Source organism: Eublepharis macularius, chromosome 2 (assembly GCF_028583425.1).
Source record: "Eublepharis macularius isolate TG4126 chromosome 2, MPM_Emac_v1.0, whole genome shotgun sequence".
Lineage (NCBI taxonomy): Eukaryota > Metazoa > Chordata > Lepidosauria > Squamata > Eublepharidae > Eublepharis > Eublepharis macularius.
The window spans coordinates 145,325,090-145,347,718 of NC_072791.1; the positions used below are offsets into that span (position 1 = coordinate 145,325,090).

Here is a 22,629-nt window from a genome sequence, read left to right on the forward strand (position 1 = left end):
TGCCCTTCAGAAGAAATGGTTGCTGACATTCTCACCAAGCCGCTAGTGAGAGTGAAGTTCGAGCACCTGCGAGAGAAGATGAACCTTCATGACTTCAGTTACTAACACTTGAGAGGGGTGTTGGGAATCTTACAAGTGTCATTCTCTTCTGTCATGAAAGGGTTAATCTGTTTGTGTTTTAGCTAAGCATAATTAATTAGCATGAGGCCAGTTAGATGTCGAGTAACTGTTCCCGCCAGGGCAAAGGGGAGTTGCATGCCTAATGAACAAATCTAGGATTGATTATTGGCTGACCAGCTTTATTGGGGGCAATTAACATTCTTTTCTTTGTCCAGGACGCCATTTACTCTCTAGCCAGTTCCACCGTTATCTCCAGCATGTAAGGACGTAGAAGCTAGTTAGCTCTTCTTTATTTTATCACCAATGTAACCTCTATTATTTTATCCTTTATGTAGTAAACATTATTTTAGAAGCTGAACACACATGTCTCTGTGATTCTTTATTGGACGTGTAATGCTCTACTCTGCTAATCATAATCATAATCATAATTAAACCATAACCCAACACTTTTGATAAGAGCCCGTTCACAGTTTCCTCCTGATGTAATTTTGTTGTTACAATAAAGTTACCTGTTGACTATCAATTATCTGTGTTCTTTTTCTTTAGATTCCTTTGCATTAATTAGGTAATTCATATGCTGCCTCTCTAGTGACTTGCTTGAAGCACCTTTTCATGATACAACACTTACATAAGCATTTCCATGAAACAGCTCAGGTAGTTCCCAAAACGTAATATTATTTGTCTTGTCTACCAAAATCCCAATTCCATGGGTTAACTAAAGATCTTACTACACAACACATTGTCCTCATGCCCCCCTGGGCCCTCTCTACCAGAGTTCCATGCTGGGAATCCTGAAACTTAATTCCCAGATTTAAGTCAGCCCATCAGTACATGTACAGTCCCCAGCAGGGCAAGGAGTATCTCCTTGGGTCATTTTAGGTTGAGAAATCAACACAGAGGAGAAGGCTTAAGACTTCTTCATGCATGCAGCAGTCTCAGTCAAAACTGGGCTTCTGTGCACCTGCAGATTAAGTTCCTCACACAGCACATATCAGGTAAACAAGAATCAGGGTACTCTTGTGGGTATGCAGCAACCACATATTGAATAATTAGGTCTTCATACTGCCTACAAACATATATCCTCCCTGCTGGGAGACACCTTTTTTTGAAAATATTCCCAGGACAACCGTCCTCTTCACTTTCAGTCATGCCTGCTCCCATCCTACCCTGAGCCCTCCCTTCTTCCCAAGCTTAGAAGGAAAATTATCTTTTGTTTTTGACTAGCCTTTGGTCTTGTTACTGGAGCTTGATTCCTGCTTAAGGAATCAGACCTTGACAGATCTGAATGGACAGACAGCTATAGCTCCTACTTTACCCTCTTTAACTCCTTGCCTCCTACTCCTTGAGTTAAGCACTTTGCACAGTGTTTGGAGAGTGTATTTTAGTGTATTTGGCAATTAACATGTTTTCTAGTGCTGGACATTATTACTGTATACTTGCTATTATTTGGACTGATTGCTATTTTTCCAAGCCAATTGCTTGTATGATTTCCTTCCATAAAACTCTGTCACTGATTGCATTCTGTCCAGATACTTAGTATTCCTTTCTGGCTTGTAGAGGACCTTTGCTAATGGATCAGCAGATCCCTTATTTGTGTGGGTCACTGCCTAGATTGTGGATGTTCCTTAAACCAGTTTAACCTAAGCCAGCAGCATCAGAATGTGAGCTGGAAGAAGGACCACCTTTGGTGTGCATTTTGAGTCAAACTGGAAAGTGTGCCACATTCACACTGACACATGTATAGGGTACACATGTCTTCCTGATCATACGTGGTAACAATGATGAAGAGCAGGATTTCATCCCAGGCGATCAGAGCACAAGAAACAAGCACGTACTGCACAAAATCACAACCTTTAAAAAAAAATCTCCAGCCCAACAGAAAAAAGTGGGTTTCAGATGATAGAATGCAATAGTAGGCAGCATTCTACAGGATCATATTGCTCTGATCAGGGACAGCTTAGCTACCATGAGACAGCTGCCTATTGTCCTACCCACGCCATGGAGGTAAAAAGAAGATGCTGCCCCCTCAGGGACTCGGGCAGCAGCTGGTTCATTTACTTAACAGCCATTCTTATGTTTGGGGTGGCCCAGGTGTGGGGGGGGGCACTGATTCTGGCAGAAAGGCAGTGATTCTGAGGCTCCATCCTGGACTTATGCTCAGGGCCTCAGAATCACAAAGAGCACCCCGGCTCTATTTGTTTTGTCATTGGTCTGGTGATACTTAAGAATACTGATGGATCCAAAACCCACTGAGGGAGAGAGAGGTGCCATCAAATTGCAGCTGACTTATGGCAACCCATAGGGTTTTCAAGGTAAGAGGAGACCTGGTGAGATTGTGCTAGCCTGGGCCATCCAGTTCAGGGCCCCAATTAATAAAGGACAGACCAAATAAAGTACTTCTTCATAAAACTCATAACATGAATGTATGGTACTCATTGCTACAGGATATTTTGAGGATCTCCTGAAGAATTCTATTCACAATTTAAAAAATATTTTTATTGCGCAAGTAGAACTCTTCAGGAAAGCACATTGGGGGGGATATAATTGTTCAATACTGTAATACTTTGAAGTGAATAAATCTTTTATTATTTATTAAAATATATAATTTATGGATAATTGTTTTAATATCAGAGACAATTTGTTTCTCAATCCACAAGACATACTTGTCAGTTTTGATGTTGTATCCCTGTTTACCAAGGTTCCAGTAAAAGACACTATTGCACTTATTAATCAGATTTTCCCAGAGGATGTAACAGCCTTATTCCATCATTGTCTGACAACCAGTTACTTCCAATGGGATAACAAATTCTATGAACAGATGGATGGGGTGGCCATGGGGAGCCCTCTCAGCCCAGTTATAGCAAACTTCTACATGGAACATTTTGAAAAAACAGCTCTAGAATCAGCACCCCACAAACCTAGTGTATGGTTCCGGTTTGTGGATGATACATTTATCATTTGGAGCCATGGGGAGGAAGAATTGATGGGGTTTTTGAATCATCTCAACAACATCCACCTGAACATACAATTCACAATGGAGAAAGAAATCGAGGGAAAACTCCCATTTCTGGATACCTTGGTCATCCGCAAAGCAAACTTTCAGTTAGGTCACAAGGTCTACAGGAAACCAACTCACACTGATCGGTACTTACACAAAAACTCCAATCACTACCCCCGACAGAAAAGAGGCATAATGAAAACATTAGTGGATCGTGCAAGACGGATATGTGAGCCGCACTTTCTCAATGAGGAAATCAATCATCTAAACCACGCACTTCAGGCAAATGGCTACTCCAGAAATGAAATCCGAAGAGCAATCAAACCCAGGATGAATCAAACAACCAAGGAAAAACAGTCTCCTACAGGAAAAGTGTTTTTGCCATATATCAAAGGAATTACTGATCAGATGGGAAAGCTTATGAAAAAGCATAACCTTCAAGCAGTATTCAGAAAAATACAACAGATGCTACGATCAGCAAAAGACAGTAGAGACCCCCTCACCTCTGCAGGAGTATACCGTATACCCTGCAGCTGTGGACAAGTTTACATCGGGACCACAAAGCGTAGCATCCAGACAAGAATAAAAGAACATGAAAGACACGGCAGACTTGGACAACCTGAAAAATCAGCAGTGGCTGAACATAGCCTAACTCAAACAGGGCACAGTATCTTATTCCAGGACACCAAAATACTGGACAACACTTCCAACTACTTTGTCAGACTGCACAGGGAAGCCATTGAAATTCACAAGCATAAGCAAAACTTCAACAGGAAAGAAGAAACCTTAAGAATGAACAGAGCATGGTTTCCAGTTCTGAAAAACACCAGGCTAACAAAACACTCTATACTCGACAATAGCCCTGCAGAGAAGATTAGCACATCAAGCACCAATCCATATGCAAAAGAACCTCCTCAGGATACAGTGAAGCCTCCCGCCATTAGCATTCCACACCCTGGGAAACTCTTACAGGATGACTCAGCTCAACCCCACCCCTCCTGAGTAGATATAAATGACCTGCCAACACCTTTTCCACACTGTGACACTGAGAGATCTCTGTCTTTTGGTGCTACACCTCTGAAGATGCCAGCCACAGCTGCTGGTGAAACGTCAGGAACTACAATGCCAAGACCACGGCAATACAGCCCGGAAAACCCACAACAACCATCAAACCAAAATTAATTGATGCTGATACAGCATCCGAAACTGAAATGGAAAATTTTTCAGTGCACACATCTAATGTCCAGTAAACGATGGTAGTGCATCACAAGGTCCTATTATGGTTGGATGGAAGCATTCCTGCAGAGATTTATGCTAAAGAAACTTTTACCTTATTACCTTGATAACTAGCACTGTCAAAGATGCTGTGTGTATATACAAACCAAAAACGGAGCAGTCACATCAAGTTTTAAAATAAGAAATAGAAAAACTGAGAGTAGATCAGGGCTTTTTTTTCAGCTGGAACGTGGTGGAACGGAGTTCTGGCACCTCTTGAAAATGGTCAAATGGCCAGTGCCCCCTGATCTCCAGACAGAGGGGAGTGTAGATTGCCCTCTGCGCTGCTGGAGCGGCGTGGAGGGTGATCTACACTCCCCTCTGTCTGGAGATGGGGGCGGGGCCACCAGCCATGTGACCATTTTTGCTGAGGGTGATCAATTTGTTTCACTTCAATAAGGATGCAGTTAATTATCTTATTAATAGAGGTTATATAAGATAATCAATTCATTATAATTTATGCACTGGTGTGCCTCAGCAAAAAAATTGATGGACCTCTACTTCCTGTGGGGCCCCTAAGTTTCAGCCTAGTCATCCTTATGAATAATAGGACTCCGACTCCAGCATCAATTTTTTTAAAAAAACCTCTGTGGTCATCTGATCACCTGTTGCAAGTGAGCAACAACAGGGAGAATCTCTAACTTCCATGCTCCTATACTTGCGGGCTTTCTGGGGTATCTGACTGGTCAGAACTCTTATCGTTTTACTCTTATCGTTATATGTTCACCCACTAAAACAAAGAACAAGGATAGTATATTTGAACGCCAATAAATTGGAACAAAATTCAACAGAATCAAATAGGATATACACATCCATTGCTACGAGCGGTTGCTCTTACAGTAAAGACAAGATCGAAGTTGCACCAGCCGGCAACAGAAGAGAAAAACACCGCCCTTGAGAGAAACTCTTACCTCCACTTGAAGGCGCGGCTTGAGAACCCGCGTGAGCCCGGGGGGGAGGGACGGACACGATAGCCAATCGGCGCTTCTGAACGCAGATTTTCTCCGACGAGCGGCCAATCAGGCGCCGAGAAAGAGGCTCTCAGAGAGGGATCGCCTCAGAGCGCGCTTGTTCCTTTAGTTGTAGCGCGGCAATAAACCCTTCTGCCTGCAAGTGGTTTTGCTAGAGTCGTGCGACGGAGAGAAGATAGGGGGAGGACAGTGTGGCCCTGCGCGGATGGCTCCCCCACAACTAAATAGCGAAGCACCCTTGAGGGAGAAGGAGGTGGCGGGCAGCGGCGGGAACGGACCCCGCCGTTTCTTTACTTGGGAAGAGGTCGGGCTGCGCACTGGTCGGATCCAGCCTTACAACGAGCACTGGCTGGTGATCGACAGGAAAGTCTACGACATTAGCCGCTTCTACAAGCGGCACCCGGGAGGCGCCCGAGTGATCCGGCATTATGCCGGGCAGGATGCCACGGTGAGAAGGGTGTGGGCTTAGCCGGGTTGCACGCGCCGGCGATGAAATCTGGACGGATTACCGGCTGCTCTTCACCAGGGCGGCCCTCGAGCGGAGTTCATCCGCGTTGGTGACGGATGAGGGCTGCGCGCAGGTGTCCTTCCCGGCGAGGGGGCTTCGCGCTCATTCCCACGACTGGCTCCCCCTAGCCTGCCCTGGTAAAGCGGGACCTCGGAGCCGCCTGTCCCTACTCCTCTCCAGGGAGCCACCGGTTAGCTTAGGCTGCTTCACGTTGGCATGATGCTGCCACGTGATTGGGCTACTGGGCCGAGTGCCACGCCGCTGAAGTCCCCCGTCCTTCCTCCCTTGCTCCGCGGGTAACTATGCTTAGGATCCAGAGGAGTTAGCCGTGTTAGTCTCCAAGGCAAGGAGACCACGTGTCTCGGCCGGTATTCTGGAGAGGCAGCGCAAAAATTGGCTGAAGAGAGAACAACATGCCCCCGAACACCTTCTACCGACGTAAGATCCATTTAAACCCGAGAGTCTTTAGGCTTACAAAGTGCCCGACAGTAAGAGGTTATGCGCCTTCTAGACATCCAGCAAACCTCGTAGAAATTCTGTGTTCATTTTAGTTTCTTGTTCGGCAAATATATGCAGGTAAGTGGGGTATGCATGAAATACCCCGCCCCCTCACTTCTGTTCCTGCTTACTTGCCCCACATCCTCCAGTTGCTCCTTTCCTGTCAACCCTCCTGTTGTTTAATATCCCATTAAAAAAAGATACGGAGTCATTGTGTATGAGGGCTGGCTTGGGGGGAAGTTGCTTTGTGTTGTATTGCCCACTTCTCTATATAAAAACATAAATCCAATTTTATACTATCAGTAATGCATCTTCCCACTACACACCATTTATTGCGCAAAGGAAGATGAAAGCACGGATGGGCTTGCCTCATTATCTGCAGACATATTCTTACCCAGAATCAGGCAGATAAGTATTTATGCTTTACTGACTAAGGTGATGCCTGAGTATCCATTTTCATTGCTTGTTGGCACCAAGATTGCATTGATGATGTGTTTGTTTGCACATATCTGAAGTTTATTTGTAGAAATGCTGCCTAAGGATGTCTTTGCAAGGACAAGCAAGCGGATCAAAACTTGAATTATGCAGCAGGATGATATTTTAGATTAAGTGAGCAGAGGCATATCTGCAGCTCCCTCCTTCCATTACTTTGGGTGAACCAAACCTCAAGCCTTAGCAGAAGTTGAATTTATGGGGTTTGCCTCTACATAATGTGGCTATATTACTTTTCATTGCTATTTACTGCTCTGGAACTCTTTGTACTGGATGGCTACTCCTCTCTTGTGTAATACTTTAAACATGTTTGAAAATGTACCTCATCTCCCAAGCCTCTAGAGTACTAGCATGTCTCTCCTCTCTTCCTCTTCCTTTTGTGTCCCTACCCCCATCCCCATTATCTTGTCTTTATATAACGCCTAACTTTTGAGATTTTTAAACATCTTTTATTATTTATAGCTGAAAATAATTTTCAGTGAGGTGATGAACCAACTTACCTATTTTGCAGTGGAAGTTATGTAGAAAATTATTTTGTGCTTCCAGCAGTATCTTCCTGCATGCAGGAAGAGAGTATTATTTATGGCAAGGAGCTATGCAACTGTACATACATGTTGAAGGGTGTAGCAGGTAGTGGGTGTTAATTGTTATGTTTATGGTGAGAAAAATACACATAAAAATGATGAGGCGTAAATGTATGCCCATACGTGCTTAGAAGAAAGGGTGTGACTGTTGGTGCAATCCTAAACTGAGTGACACCCTTCTAAATTCACTGAAGTGAGTGGGCTTAGAAGGGTGTAACTCTGCTTTGCAGTTCACTGTGAGTCACTGTAAATTACCATATTGTGGTCTTGAACCTCTATTGCTAAACTTTAGAGACATGTGCATGTCTGCACAAAGCAGTATAGGCATCTATGACTTGTTTTAATACTGGTAGTTGTGTAATAAAATCATTTAAACATGATTTTATGGTTTTTTTTACTTTGTGAGCCACTTTAAGCAGATGTCTAGAGAGGCCACTTTTTATTTGTTACATTTGCGTCTAAGGAGATAAGATGGGATAGAGATGTTTTAAATAAATACATTGGAGGGAGAAATATGGGGCCCTTTAAAGCCTTTAGACACAAAAGGTAATTTGCCCTAGAAAGACTAAATAGTCTAAACAGACTATTGCAAAAGGAGATGTACAATATCTTAATCTCTGTGATAGAACTGAGAGGGATAGACATCTTCTCATGGTACAAAATTGCTGCATGTAAATAGAAAATGCCATCTATGTGATCAATGCATATGACTACTGAGGAATTACAATTTTAAAGTTGACAATGAGGAAATTGAAGTTGTTCAAGATTTTCTATTCCTTGGCTCAATCATCAACCAACATGGAAACTGCAATGAAGAAATCAGAAGAAGATTGAGACTTGGAAGAGCAGCTGTGAGGGAGCTAGAGAAGATCCTTAAAGATGTCTTTCTGGGAACCAAGATCAAGATAATCCAAACTATGATATTCCCCATTACTATGTATGGATGTGAAAGATGGAGAGCGAAGAAAGCTGACAGGAAGAAAATTGATTCATTTGAAATGTGGTGCTTGAGGAGAGTTTTGCAGATACCATGGACAGCCAAAAAGACAAATAAGTGGGTACTAGATCAAATCAAGCCGGAATTCTCCTTAGAAGTTAAAATGACAAGACTAAAGTTATTGTACTTTGGTCACATCATGAGAAGACAAGACTCTCTGGAAACGTCAATAATGCTCGGAAAAGTGGAAGGCAGCAGGAAAAGAGGAAGACCTAAAACGAGGTGGCTTGACTCAATAAAAGAAGCCACATCCTCCAGTTTGCAGGATCTGAACAAGTCTGCTAAACATGGAGATCTTTCATTCATAGGGTCGCCATAGGTCAGAGACGATGGCACATAATACACACACATTTGTGTACAATCCTAAAGATAGGTCTGTTAAAACCATAGCTATAAAACACAACTAAAAAGCCGTGTGTGCATTAACCAAGATAAAAATGAATCAGAGATTCATGCTGAAAGATTCTGTTGTTGGGTACAAATCATATAAAGGTTCGTGGATTTTTTTAAAAAAATTGCTGCATGAGGCCTCAAATATTACAAATCTGGTATTGGACAAGCAGCTAAGAGGAGGGCTCATTCTGTTTTCTTTTGTGACCATTCCCCCCTCCTTAGGATGCATTTATGGCATTCCACCTTGATAAAGACCAAGTGAACAAGTATTTGAAGTCATTACTGATTGGGGAGCTGGCGCCAGATCAACCTAACTCTGAGCCCAACAAAAATGTGAGTATTCTTTCAAGGTCATAGATCAAGATGTCTAGCCATGTTAGTCTGTCTGTCCGTAGGGGTAGAAAAGAACAAGAGTCCAGTAGCACCTATAAGACTTAACAAAATTTGTGGTAGGGTATGAGCTTTCGTGAGCCGCAGCTCACTTCTTCAGCTGCCTAAAAGCGCATACCCTACCACAAATTTTGTTAGTCTTATAGGTGCTATTGGATTCTTGCTCTTTTCTACTACTTTCAAGGTCAGACTGAGAAAATGACGTATACTTTAATAGTTTAGAGAGAGACTTGCATTTGTTGACTAAATACTGCTCCTCAGTATATGGTGCACATTAAATTCTATATTGAACAGTAAATTATAGTCTCTTGTCAACAGAATGTTCCAGGGTTACTTAAAGAGTCATCTCATCTGCATTCCATAATATAGAAGCTAAGAAGCCAAAACTAGAACAGTGGCCATATATGAAATCTATAGTGAGGAATCTTTCTGTCCATAGTTACTGTATTTCTGTACACACTTTCTATACTTACAGCTCGGTGCTATTCTTTTCTGTGTCCAGCTAGTATTACCAGCAGCTTGGAGAAAATAAAACACCTGTCCTTTTAATAATGGCTTAATTGGTTGTCATTTACCTCTGTGCCATGAAAAGCTTCATTTTTACACATAAAGCCTCTGTCAAAGGGACAAGACATTGTTCTCCAAGCCTGCTGGTAACTCTACGTCCAGTTGAACACACAGAAAAAGAAAATGAACCTAACGTTATCTTTTATTGGAAAATTTAATGGGTGAAGGAACTAGCAAGAAAATCTTCCTCCAAACAGCAGCTGTATTTTTATATATAAGCTATATGTTACAGCTTACTAAATGGTAGGAGGGATGTTTTTGGCTGCAGTGTTGCATGCATGGGTCAGAAACATGTAAAATGTCCCAAAGTTTTGATACCTAAAGTTATTTTATTGCTTTTAAAAGCAAAGCGTGCATAATTTTGAATTTAGCATATGAAATTTTCATATTTATGAAATTTAAAAGAATAGGTACTTCAGATTTCTCCAAGCATAATTGTGAATATACTCTACCAAAAAGAGAACTGCAAACTGTTCCAACTCTTCGCATGTAAATTTTAGGTTTTGCCTTCTGTGTGTAAAGTACTGTCAACTCACAGCCAGCTTCTAGCGACACCCTCCCACCCAAATAAGGTTTTCAAGGCAAGGGACAAACAGAGGTAGTTTTCCATTGCCTCTGTGTAGCAACCATTGACTTTCTTGGTGGTCACCCATCTAAGTACTAACCTGGGCTGAACCTGCTCAGCTTCCAAGATCTGATGAGATCAGACTACCTTGAGCCATCCAAATCAAGGCTTTTGCTGTCTGAGAGGTAAGAAAACATAAAAGTTGAAAATACAAAACAGAAATTTTATAATACTTGGGAATTATCATTCTCTAATGTTGTATGTTTTAAGAAAAACAATTTACAAGACATTTTGAGGAAGCAGAATCTTGTTCTAAAAAGCATTTCATTCATTCCAAAAATATTTCATTGGAGCTTTATTAATCTGTCTCAAAATTTTCCAATTTTTCCTTTGGAAAATTTGAAAACTAGGCCTCAGGGAAGAGTGGCCAAAAAAGCCCCCCCCCCCCAATACTGTATTTCTGATTTTCTTCTGGAGTTTCATGTTCTTCATCAAAAACCTGAATGGGAGACTTCTAGGAACTCTCATATCATATACATATCATATTGCATAACATCTTTAGAAAGCCATATGTCATTGGGCACATCAACCCTGCAGTCACAATCATGAATACATTTATTCAAATGCTCCATATTCAATTGACTTATTCCCAAGTAAACTCCAAAAACAAAAGCTGTGTAATGCTTTTTACTAAATCCAACTAAACTCATAGAAGACTATATGCAAGCTTTTGAGTTCTCCAGACTAGACATAAATTGCAGTCCTATATTGGCTGAGGGGGCATTCCCATGGAAGTGTGGAAATACAGTTCCATAAGGAGCGTTAGGCTTCTCTAAACCACTGGAGAACTTTCACCATTCTCATCAGATCTCAGGGTTTTTGGTGAAGAAACCACAACAATTAAATGCAGCATTGCTTTTAGGCATGAAACCCCACCTCTGAAATGCATCTAGTTCTAGAAATTTCCAAATTGTAGCTCTATATATGTGCAAAGCTCATCAGCATGAAGATAGAGATGACCACTTGAAGAACAGGAATTAAAGTTCAGCAACCTGATCTTTGCACAAGTTCTATAGTAATCAGTTCAATCCAAGTTTTACAACAATTCTTGATGAGAAGCTAAGAAATTAGTTGCATAAACTATGGCATAACTCTGAGCCCTGTACCATGGCTAGATAATCACAAGCTGATTGTGGCTTCTCCTTAGCGATACAAGTGAATGCAGATGAACACATCCTGAAAAACAGGAGTTTCCTCAAATGTCATGGTGATCAGATCATCAGACAATACTTAGTACTGCATGAACTAAAGCAGTTGATGGGGCTGAGCAAAACTGTGTATCTCAATGATGAGCAGACTGGCAACCTTCAGACTGGCAGTCTCAAAAAAAAAGTTCATCTCAACGGCCTGTTTTTTGCCTGTCAAATGAGGCTATAGCACACAAAACGAGGGAAATTCTTTGTGTTTTCCCACAGCAATTGATAATAGAGGACTTCCGGAAGCTGCGATCCACTGTTGAGAAGACAGGACTCCTGAAGCCAAATAGTCTCTTCTTCTTCTTGATTTTCCTGCATATTGTGATACTGGATGTTGCTGCTTGGTTGACCATCTGGTACTTTGGATCATCTTTAGTACCATTCTTCATAGGTGTTGCATTATTTACTACTGCTCAGGTATATTACTGAAAGCACTATACAATCCTGGAAATTAACCTTATCTTCCATATGATTTCAAGAACTCAAAAGGTTTCACAAATAGGACAATGCAACTAGTTCTTTGTGGACCTGGAGGTGTTGACCTTTTACAAATATTATTGCCTCTTGCCACATTACAAAAGACTTTTCTGGCAGTTCTCAGGGCAGTTTACACTGTAATGTGGGTGGGCTTCTGTTTAACTTCTGCTTGCCTCTGCATGAATCCAAAGATTAATCTGACGTAGGCCTCGCTAAGACTAGGGCTTTTATACCTGTTTTAATTTCTGAGGTTAAGTTTAATAAACACTTGGGGAGAGGTTGGGCTGTAATTATTACTTTTCTCTTTCAGTGCCAAATGTCCTGGTTCCAGCATGACTTAGGACACCTTTCTGTCTTCAGCAACTCGAAATGGAATCATCTGGTACACACCGTCTTAATGGGTGCAGTAAAAGTAGGTATCCTTTGCTGTAGAGCAGTGAAGAAAACAATTTCCTCTTTAATATCTCATAGACTTGAATTTTACTCAGTTCTATGTTCTTCTTTTCCTATAGGGAATGCCAGCTAAATGGTGGAATAACCTGCATTTCCAGCACCATGCCAAGCCCAACTGCTTTCGTAAAGACCCTGATCTCAACATGCATCCCATTGTGTTTGCTTTGGGGAAGAAACTGTCTACAGAGGTACATTTGCTGAGCATTTTATTCCAATGTATTTACTTATTTGTTTACTTCACATATACTTTTCCTTTCTGAGAAGGAAAGCAATCTTTGGTAAGACAAGTGACATTTCTTAGGAGGGTTTTGCTCAGAATTATTTGCTGTCTTATTTATACCTACCAAGATACGTGCCGACAAGTTACAATGAACTACAATGATGACCCCAGTAGGGGGTTTTCAAGTCCAGTGAGAAAGCAGAGGTGGTTTGTCATTGCCGTCTTCTGCAGTGTCTTCTTTGGTGTTTTCCATACAAGTACCCATCCAGATTAGCTTCCAAGATCTGACAAGATGGGGTTATACCATGCTGCCTTCCCTCCATGTCTTTTATATAACTCAGACTTTTTAATTGAGACACATTGAAAGAGCTATGCATTCCAGCTCTGTTTTGTGCAGCTAATTGTTTATTTTTTTAAAAAGCCCAATTAATTAAAAGATTTTTATATTACCTTTGCATCAAAATGTTTAAGAGGGCTGTATCACTTTATTTATTTTGATTAAAAGCCAATTCATATTTATAAATAATATGCAATGGTAGCTGCAGAATTCTTGATTTACATTATAAAGACACAGGGAAACCCTGCAAGTATGGAAAAGTAAGCAGAATAAGAGTTTACAAATGCTTTTATGATTTAAAACAACATTAATACTGCTACTATTAATCTCTTATTAGATAATTATACTAGGCTCACAATTGCTCAGTTAAAGCAGAATCTAGTGTAGTCCTATCACTGATCATTTTCTTTTCTCTTCTAACAATATGAACAGGAATAAGACACGTCCTGTGCGTGCATCCTTGGTATTAAGGCTGCTTCCAAACAATGGTTTTGCTCCGTTTTGGCATCCAAATGAGAGCACACTCTTTTGTGTTTCAGCAACATCGTTCCTTAATCGTCCTCTTTCTTCCTCCTGCTTTGCTGCAGTCTTTTCCAAACCAGGTTTGGTACAGCCTTTCTAGAGAGACCTACATTCAAAGCGTATTTGTGTGCAGTGTGCCCACTTTTGCTGGTCATGCTCACATCAGCACCGTGTTCCTTGCCTCCATCCCTCCCTGGCTGCTATCCTGCCCCCCCACAGGAAGACCTTTTTCATGTTTTTTGGGGGGGTGGAATCAGAAATTGATTTATCTCTATAGTATTGTATCGCTGCAGCATTATAACACTCTTATTTACTAGGTCATCTGCATTCCCATCTTTCATTTAAAACAAAGTAAGTCTCTGGCTCGTTTCACTGCAGAGACATATTGGTAACAAGTGGGGCTAAATACTTCATTTTTATTTAATGAAGACTGAAAATTCAGAGAATCTAGCAGATAGATCATTATAAAACTGTAATGTGTCAGTAGATAATTTTTAAAAAATCCCTGCAGTGGCAGAAGAACAACTATAGGTGGCTGAGGCAAAATATGGAGACAAGCCTTCCTTAAAATGGCTGCCATTACTACAGTTCCTCTTGTCATAGCAAGTGGTGTGTGTGTGTGTTGTATGTGTATCTGAGAGCACTCCCCACTTTTTCACACACCCCTTCCTCCCGCAGGTTTTTGTGAGCGGCCTGCCTGCACTTAATCATTACTGTGTATGAATTCTCCTTTATGGCTATTCTTACTACATAAATTTATACTGGATGAGACTTGATATTTATTGATCACACTACAGAGTTTATTCTTGTATCTGCGAGTTTTTGAACCTTACCTCCCCTTGCGGTAATCCGCCCCTCCCCTCTTGTTCTACAAATATAACTTTGGCATCCCCTCCTTGGGATGAACACAAGCACACTAGAATTAATGGATTAGAGGCAGGCACCTCTCTATTTCCTCCCCCACCCCTGGTCTGGCTTGAGCAGAGCTATCAGGGTGTCCAGAACTTTTAACTCTTCCTGGTCTAGTGGGGTGGGTTTCCCTTCAACCAGTTCTGAGTTTGGGAAGTGATGCTTCACATAAGTCACCTGGCACTCTTTTCTCCAATCGTCTTGGAGCGCACATCTCCCTTCTTTATTGCCCCACTCTGGTCATCCAAATAGCCATCCATCTTGCCCCTTCCTGGCAGTTGGGTAAATGGGTACCTTCTTGCAGAAGCTGAACTCAGCTGGCAATTTAAGTAGTTAATTATTTCCTTCCCTGGGAAAGAGTGTTCTTCCCTGAGATTTGGATCCCCTAGGTATAATTGAAGTCATCTTACACTCCCCAGCCACAACATTTCTGATCAGAGCACGCAAGAGCAGCAATTTGTGCTCTTAGAAGGTAATGATCTAGACTTGATTACAATTTCATTTGCATTCCCCAGATACCCCAGTATGTAGCTTAGGGAGATACCAATGTAAAAGTGATTAGTATATTCTGAGAATATCTGTGGTAGTGTAACTGATATCGCTCAGAGACTTTAAAAAGTGACATGGGTAGCGTCTGTAGCTTTGCTGAATTACTGGTATTTCTTTCTTCAAAGCTTGGGATGAAGAAAAAGAAGTTCATGCCTTACAACCATCAACACAAGTACTTCTTTAGTGAGTATCCCTGTTTAAAAATATCACAGAGTTTCTAGACATTTATCACTCTTAGTCGTGACAATACTTCTTAAAGGACATAGGGAAAACCCAGACTATGGCATCCTAAGCCAGCAGAAATTCATGGCCAAAGGATGAGAGACAAATGCAGATGGTTGAGGTGTGTTATGAAAGATGTAGCAATGCAATGTGGCAAAAATATGGGCATTATGGAGTGAGACGAGACTGAACAGCTACTGCTACTCTAGGACAGTGATCACTCACTCAGCTGTGCTGTGACCAGTGCCGTTGGGAATGTTGCAACCCATCCACCACTGTCTGTTTGCCTGCCAGTGCTGCCCAGGGTATTTGTCTCTCCCCAGCACCAGATATCCTCTGCTCTATGGTGTCATGCCCAATGCATTTGCACCGTTCAGGGTTCATGACCAGATTGCAGTCACTTCCTACTGCCTGTCACTGCTGCGTGGCAGTCGTGGCTATTGCTGTGTGCACTTACCACATATTCTCAACTCCATTGAGGTTAGCATAGGTGCTAGGAAAGGGTCAGAGGGTTCAGAGAAGCCTTGTAGAAAGTGGAAAATGTTTGTTCCTGTTGACTTTAATGGAGTTCTGTATATTAAGAAACTCTGGATTTTCTGAAGGTTTCTAATTCCCAAATCTGAATTCTGAATCCAGACTTTGGTGCTGATGCTTATCCTTATTCAATACTGTATCATCACCTCCAACCATCTGCTTGGGAAGGCAAACATACGATCTTAATGGCTGCTGGATTTTTCTTTCTTTCAATAGTTACAGGTCCAGGTTTGCTGCTTCCCTTCTTCCAGTTCTCTGTATTCTACTTCTCAATCAAGCGAAAAGAATGGGTGGTAAGCATGTTTCTTATTATCCGAAAACACACAGCTTGGGGGGGAAGCTGCTCTGTGAACCGTCTTGTGCAAGTCTGTTGCATTTGATCAAGATTGTCATTTTTCTTATCCTTTCTATCTTTGACAGGAGCTAGCATTGATTGTGACCTACAACATCAGAGTTTGTCTAATCTATATACCCCTTATGGGATTTAAGTGTTTTATGGCATTCTACTGGCTATCTAGGTAATATTAAGAACTCTCCTTGCTGTGAAACTTTATAAATCATTTACCACTGGTGCTTAAACTTAAATACAATGAGAATTTATACATTCTGTTACAAGTTATAAGGTACTTTGGATATTTCTGACATCCTGTAACTAGCTGTCTCCCCATTTTGGGTAAAATTCTTCAGTTGTACAAAATTTGCTTGTATCAGCTGAGTAGCCTTGTTACCTAGTACGTGGTGCATACATGTGGCTTGCTTATGCAAGGTACTTACTATCAAAAGCAAGCCATGTCAATGTTTTACAATGCAGGTAAACTATGATATTGAGGGAAGATGTTTCTTACCTGTAGTTTACAGCTACCAGGCAAATCTATTATGCCTAATATATTATAGAACTTTAACAGAACAAAGTGATTAGTTTGAATAGGAGGGTATAAAATTTTATCAATATGATAAGCCAGATAATGTGACAGGGAAATTATTAGGTATGTAGAATTTGAACATACTCTGTATCCATTTGACAACAGGTTTCTCGAGACCTCTTGGTTTACTTGGGTTTCACAAATGAACCACATCCCAATGCAAATTGACTATGATAAAAATACCGACTGGCTGTCTATGCAGGTAAGTCTCTCTCCAGTTGCCCAAAGCTTTAGTTTCTGATCCATCATTGCTATTTTGCTATTCAGAAGGGAATCTCCCAGCTGTCTCAAATGAAGTCAATCCCTTTCCTTCTGAATAGCACCTCTACTCTTAATTGCTTGGCACTGTGCTCAGAAGATTTCATTGCAGACAGGAACCAGGGGGGCTGAAGATGAGCCTTTAGCTTTCACTAGTCATCCTCACTGTCACTTTCCCTCTTCTTATGGCTATTTATTTAAAATATGTATACCTCTGTCTAACAAGCCCAGTGACACAACATCTCTGCAACTGAAAGAATTATTTAAAAGCAACATACATTCATCTTATCATTAATGCTTTAATGGGGCCACACACTGAATGTTATATACTCTCTGTCTTTTATCTGCTTTCCTTCTGGTCTCCTGTGAGAAAAAGATTCCACTCTTTAACTGCTGAAATCTTCAGCACTTTTTGTTCCCAGAATGCTATAGGTTCCAGAGATGGTAACAATGTTCTATACCTCAGGAAGGGCTTTTCTCTTAGACTGCGAAAAACTAAGCTCATGGATGCCTTGTACTACACAGAGAGGGTAACCTACACAGATTGTAATTTACATATATTTCCTCTTGAATTAGGAATTGATTTTAGATTGATGACTGAGAGAGAGAGAATGATGTCCTTTGCTCACAGCACAAAACAAAGCTATGGTATCCATTGCTCCTAATTCTTTCTTGTTTTTCCTCAGCTCCAGGCAACCTGCAACGTGGATCAATCCTTTTTTAATGACTGGTTTACTGGCCATCTGAACTTCCAGATTGAACACCAGTAAGGCCATCAAGGGCAACAAAATTCTTTGTGTAGCTCCATAATGTGGTGTCATCATGATTCTACAGAACATACATCTTTTCCTCTCTCTGCAGCCTTTTCCCCACAATGCCTCGACACAACTACTGGAAGGTGGCCCCTCTGGTGAAATCCCTCTGTGCCAAGCATGGCATTGCCTACCAATGCAAGCCCCTGTTCACTGCCTTTGGAGATATTTTGCAGTAAGTATGACAGGCATGTTACGAACTTTTATTTTACTTCATTTATACTACACGTTTCTCCCCAATGGGGACCCATAGTGGCTTATATAATTTTCCTCTCCATTTTATCTTCAGAACAACCCTGTGAGGTTGGTTAGAGTGTGGAGAGGTAGGGGCTGGCCCAAGGTCACCTAACAGTTTTCTGTGGCAGGGGAGGGATTCATACCTGAGTCTCCTAGATTCTAGTCTAACACTCTAGCCACTACACTATACTGGCCCGCTGTTTTGTGACAAAAAGCAAGTGGAGAAGTGCAAGTGTCACTATAGCCCTGGTCAGCAATCAGTATCTCACCAGGACCATATTTTGAAATTACTCAAGGGCTGGGGCTCCCAGCAACAATGGCTGTCTTGTATCTTTTCGGTGGGCCTGCAAGACAGAGATGTTCTGCCAGGCATATGGTTGAGGCTGGCATTAGATTCATCAAACGAGCCTCCCTACTGGTCTCCTACCAGCAGGGGCGCTATTTAGTCCTCTGCACAGTGATTTGCCCCCTACGCATGCGGTGTTATAATGTAATATCAGCTCGCACCTCCCCCCTCCCTCTTTTATGTTGGTGGGCAGGGAAGCATGAACAGGCCCCGTCCTGTGATGTCTGAGTCTGTATTCTTGACTTTAACTCTGAAAATTACACTCTTGAGATCGTTGGGTTGATTGTTATCGTATGTATTTTTACCACTGTTGTACCCTGCCCTGAGCCTGCTTGTGGGGAGGGCAGGATAAAAATCAAATAAAGTAAAATAAGTATCCTTATTGATTCCTTCCCATGAGAACCAAGACACAAAGGTCTCTATACCCCCTTCCTCCACTATGAACAGGGGTTTCAGCAGAACCCTTATTATGCAGCTCAGCTCATTCCCTTCTGCGTCTAAGATCATGCATGGCATAGACTAAACAAAGTGCATGGGGTGGGATGGGTCAGATGGAGACTAGCTGTTTTCATTGAGGGAAACTGGGTTAAAGACCCCTTTGCCGGTGTTTCATCTGCACAAGAGACAGTTGCTCAAGGGCATAACAAGAGGAGGTTCTTGGGGTCAGAAGTTACGGCAGCAGAGGAAGAGTAGTTTCAGGGCCGCCAGGTGCTTATCCTGTCACTTGAGAAATCGATAGGTATGGTGATAGAGAAGAGGCATTTATAGTGGTGGTTGTTGGGGGTTTTCCGGGCTGTATTGCCGTGGTCTTGGCATTGTAGTTCCTGACGTTTCGCCAGCAGCTGTGGCTGGCATCTTCAGAGGTGTAGCACCAAAAGACAGAGATCTCTCAGTGTCTCTGTCTTTTGGTGCTACACCTCTGAAGATGCCAGCCACAGCTGCTGGCGAAACGTCAGGAACTACAATGCCAAGACCACGGCAATACAGCCCGGAAAACCCCCAACAACCATCGTTCTCCGGCCGTGAAAGCCTTCGACAATACATTTATAGTGGCTTCAGTTTGAGTAAGGCAGTAACTAGACTGTGGGGAGCTAAGATAGGAAGGGAAGAAAGCTGAGACAGGTGGAATATGCTTCACCTTCTAGACTTTGGAAAAAGTAGTAATGGAAAAGGTCTTACTGGCTAAGGGTAGTGAGATATTCTTAAAAATTGGAGAATGATTATTGTGTTTAAAATAATGTGAATGTCACTCTTGGGGGATGATTAAAATTGTATTGCAGAGTCTTTTTCATCATACAAATATACAGCCAAATCATGCACTACTTTCCTCTACCCATCTCCAGTACCTCCTGTCTTTTTCTAACCCTTTATAAAATCTGATAGGTACTACAAAGTGTATGGAACTGTATTTTTGTCTTTGCTTTATATTCATACTGTAATAATGTTAAACGTTTGTGTGACACCTGACTTGAATGGCCTCAGTGGTCAAAGATTTCTAGTTAAGCTTATTATAAAGTTTTACAGGATGCCAGTATTTGGACTTCAGCTGCATGCACAACAGGAGACGTTGTTCTAGCTCTTCTCTCAGAAGCTGTTGTTGCAAAGAAATCAAAGGTTTTTCATAATCCATGCAACAATCACAACTTGATTTAGTGAACAACATAAAGCTATACTATTTATTTCTTCAGATTCTTTATTTTAAGTAGTGAAAGAGCTGAAGATATATCTGTTATAACCTTGAGTTAATATGCAAGCAGCTGAAAACACCATTAATTTGGGTGATTAGCCTAACATCGCAAATATCCAGTACTGCTAAACCACCTTCTTTCCTATCTGACTTTAGAGTTCTAAAACTATTTCTAGGCATTTTCTTTTTCCATATGAAGTTAGTAATTGTTGCCAGTTTTTATTATCTTTCCTACAACAGCTATTGGAATATTCTGTAATGTTAAATTTTGGCTATTTGAATTTATTTAATAGCCGTAATTCTTCCATAGGAAGAAATTGAGCTTTGCTTATCTGTCCTACTCTGATTTTTTGAACCTTCTCTTATTTTCATCTGTGTAGAACTGTTACCTTGGAAAAAATAGCATACTAGATCTTCTTAAATATAAACGTTTGTTGCATGTTCCTCCTTATCTAGAAATAAAGTTATCATTTCTGTTTTGGTATTATTTATATTCAAATATACAGTAATACTGAACTCTGCAGTCTTCTAATGAACTGTCTGGATCAGTTTTAGCATTGTGGGTCTGTCTGCATATAGAGTTTCATATAGTATAATGTATATTGTTATCACAGTATCGAAAATGTCTTGGATTGTCTATGTGTTTTCTTCAAGTTTAGTTTTCTTTTTTTGCTTAGTAAAAACCATGTTTGCAATGTTTTGCAGCTCCCTGAAGGATTCAGGAGAAGCCTGGTATGATGCATATATACATGCATAAGAAGAAGCTCCTCAAGAATACATCATAGGTTGAGGGCAGTTAATGTGCTGAGGAAGAATTTGGAGTCTGGGGGTGAGCTAGGCAAATGTTAGTGAATTTTGGGCATTCTGAAATTCTTTTTTCCTGTTCTACACAATATTTCCTTTTGTGGAAGTTCTGTTTGTATTGTAGCATTTGTAGGATAGGGTCAGCTTAAAATGCAAGAGTGGCATGAGAAGGGAGGCACTTCTGTTGTGCTTCATTTATGAAGACATCTTGGTATAAGACTGAAATCTGACTATCTCTTTTCCCCTTGGGGAGAAAGTTTAAAGCAGAGAACTGGTGGAGAATGAAAATGAAAAGTAATAGCATTTGTGAAAAGCCACAGGTTATTTGGGGGAAATCATCATTTAGGCAACTGGTTCTGCTGCAAGAACAGAAGTGCCTTCTCAAGTTTCCATGATAGTGAGTTTAAGGAAAAGGTTCCATATAGTTATTTAGCAGCTGAATAGATTTCATTGACTTCTATGTTACCAATGTCCCCTTTGTATGTTGGTAGTAGTGCTGATTGCCCCTCCACCAGACGCTTCAAAGAACATGAGGTGGGCCTCCATGCTGATGCTCAGTCCTTTGGAGGGTCTGTTCATGTGATTTCAGCCTTTGTTAGGAAAGACTGCATGGCATGATAAAATGTGAAGGCCTCAGCGTGCCCATTGTTTGAAGTACGCAAGGAAGAGAGGAGTACATCCTCACTCATTCACCACAGGAGGACCACTACCACTCCTAATACTTGACCTGATTGATTTTTCATTCAGTGACAACTGCTAGCTGCATGATGGAAAAGTATTACATTTATATTTTTCAATACATGTTTGAAAGTATTGATCCTCTTTAGCACAACCCTCATATGTTGTACACCCTCTTATATATTTGTATTTATTTATATGGTTTTTGTTAATGTTTCATAAATCTTATTGGCTCAATGTCTGTATAACTGTCTTGTGTGTGTTGATTCGAGCATAGGCACTGGTATATGAGAGACCCGTGCCCTGTATTTCAAAGGTAATGTTAAGCGGGGAGGGGGGAATATGAGTATTTCATTTTTTTAGTAATGGGAATTAAAAATGATTGAGGAAAAGGAGCTGCCGTTTCACTATCCACACCTAGAATTCTTCCTTTCATATGTTAAAAAGTAACCTACAGGAGCAATGAAGAAGTTGGAACAAGATGTCCCAAAATGTACTGCTTAGGCTCTTCAGGAATATCCTCACTTCTGTCAGTGGCAAGAGGTCAGACAACTGTGCTGACCTCGTGACATACTAGTGGATGGAATTGGACAAGCGCCCCCTTGGTATATAAAATGAATTAAAAAGCAGGAACTGGGAATTGTGTGTAGAGAATTTATTGAAACAAACCTAGATGATGTAAGTAACACGTGGACAAAGTTAACTGGTGGGAGCTGTTATTGGAATGGTCCCCTGTAGCCACAAGTTTTTAAAATTAATCATATATCCAATAATTGTGATTTCCCCCCCCCCTTTGATTGTTTGTACTAGATCTTAATTTCAGCTTGGTTTGGCTTACAATGGTGGTTCTTGTAGTGGGAAGGTTGCTCTATGCTTGCCTAATTCCAGCAAGCCCCATTTGAGGATGGACACATTGTCTTAATTTGCCCCACTCCAAATTATTGTGAAAAGGGAGAGTGCAGAAGAACATCCAAGAAGACTGTCTGGAACGAGAAGAGGGAATAAATGTGACATAGGGTTGATATTGGATGGACTTGGTACTGGATC

The 22,629-nt window shown here is 41.2% G+C and overlaps 1 protein-coding gene across 1 annotated transcript; it reads left to right on the forward strand.

The window, feature by feature from the left end:
- The first annotated feature begins 5,516 nt into the window (after nucleotides 1–5,516).
- On the forward strand, nucleotides 5,517–21,807 carry LOC129324182 (acyl-CoA (8-3)-desaturase-like). The gene is made up of 12 exons (XM_054971247.1): nucleotides 5,517–5,812; nucleotides 9,059–9,169; nucleotides 11,834–12,031; nucleotides 12,402–12,503; nucleotides 12,604–12,732; nucleotides 15,207–15,264; nucleotides 16,054–16,130; nucleotides 16,258–16,355; nucleotides 16,866–16,962; nucleotides 17,705–17,784; nucleotides 17,880–18,005; nucleotides 20,806–21,807. Exons 1-12 carry the CDS (start codon nucleotides 5,570–5,572, stop codon nucleotides 20,855–20,857), a joined length of 1,371 nt encoding a protein of 456 aa, XP_054827222.1. The 5' UTR covers nucleotides 5,517–5,569; the 3' UTR covers nucleotides 20,858–21,807.
- The last annotated feature ends 822 nt before the right edge of the window (nucleotides 21,808–22,629 follow it).

Bases quoted from the DNA above. Each gene is read 5' to 3' on its own strand.
- LOC129324182 (XM_054971247.1), top strand. From the start codon at position 5,570: ATGGCTCCCCCACAACTAAATAGCGAAGCACCCTTGAGGGAGAAGGAG. The intron at 12,032-12,401 runs GTATATTACTGA...TTTCTCTTTCAG, and splicing joins CATTATTTACTACTGCTCAG to TGCCAAATGTCCTGGTTCCA. The intron at 15,265-16,053 runs GTGAGTATCCCT...TTCTTTCAATAG, and splicing joins TCAACACAAGTACTTCTTTA to TTACAGGTCCAGGTTTGCTG.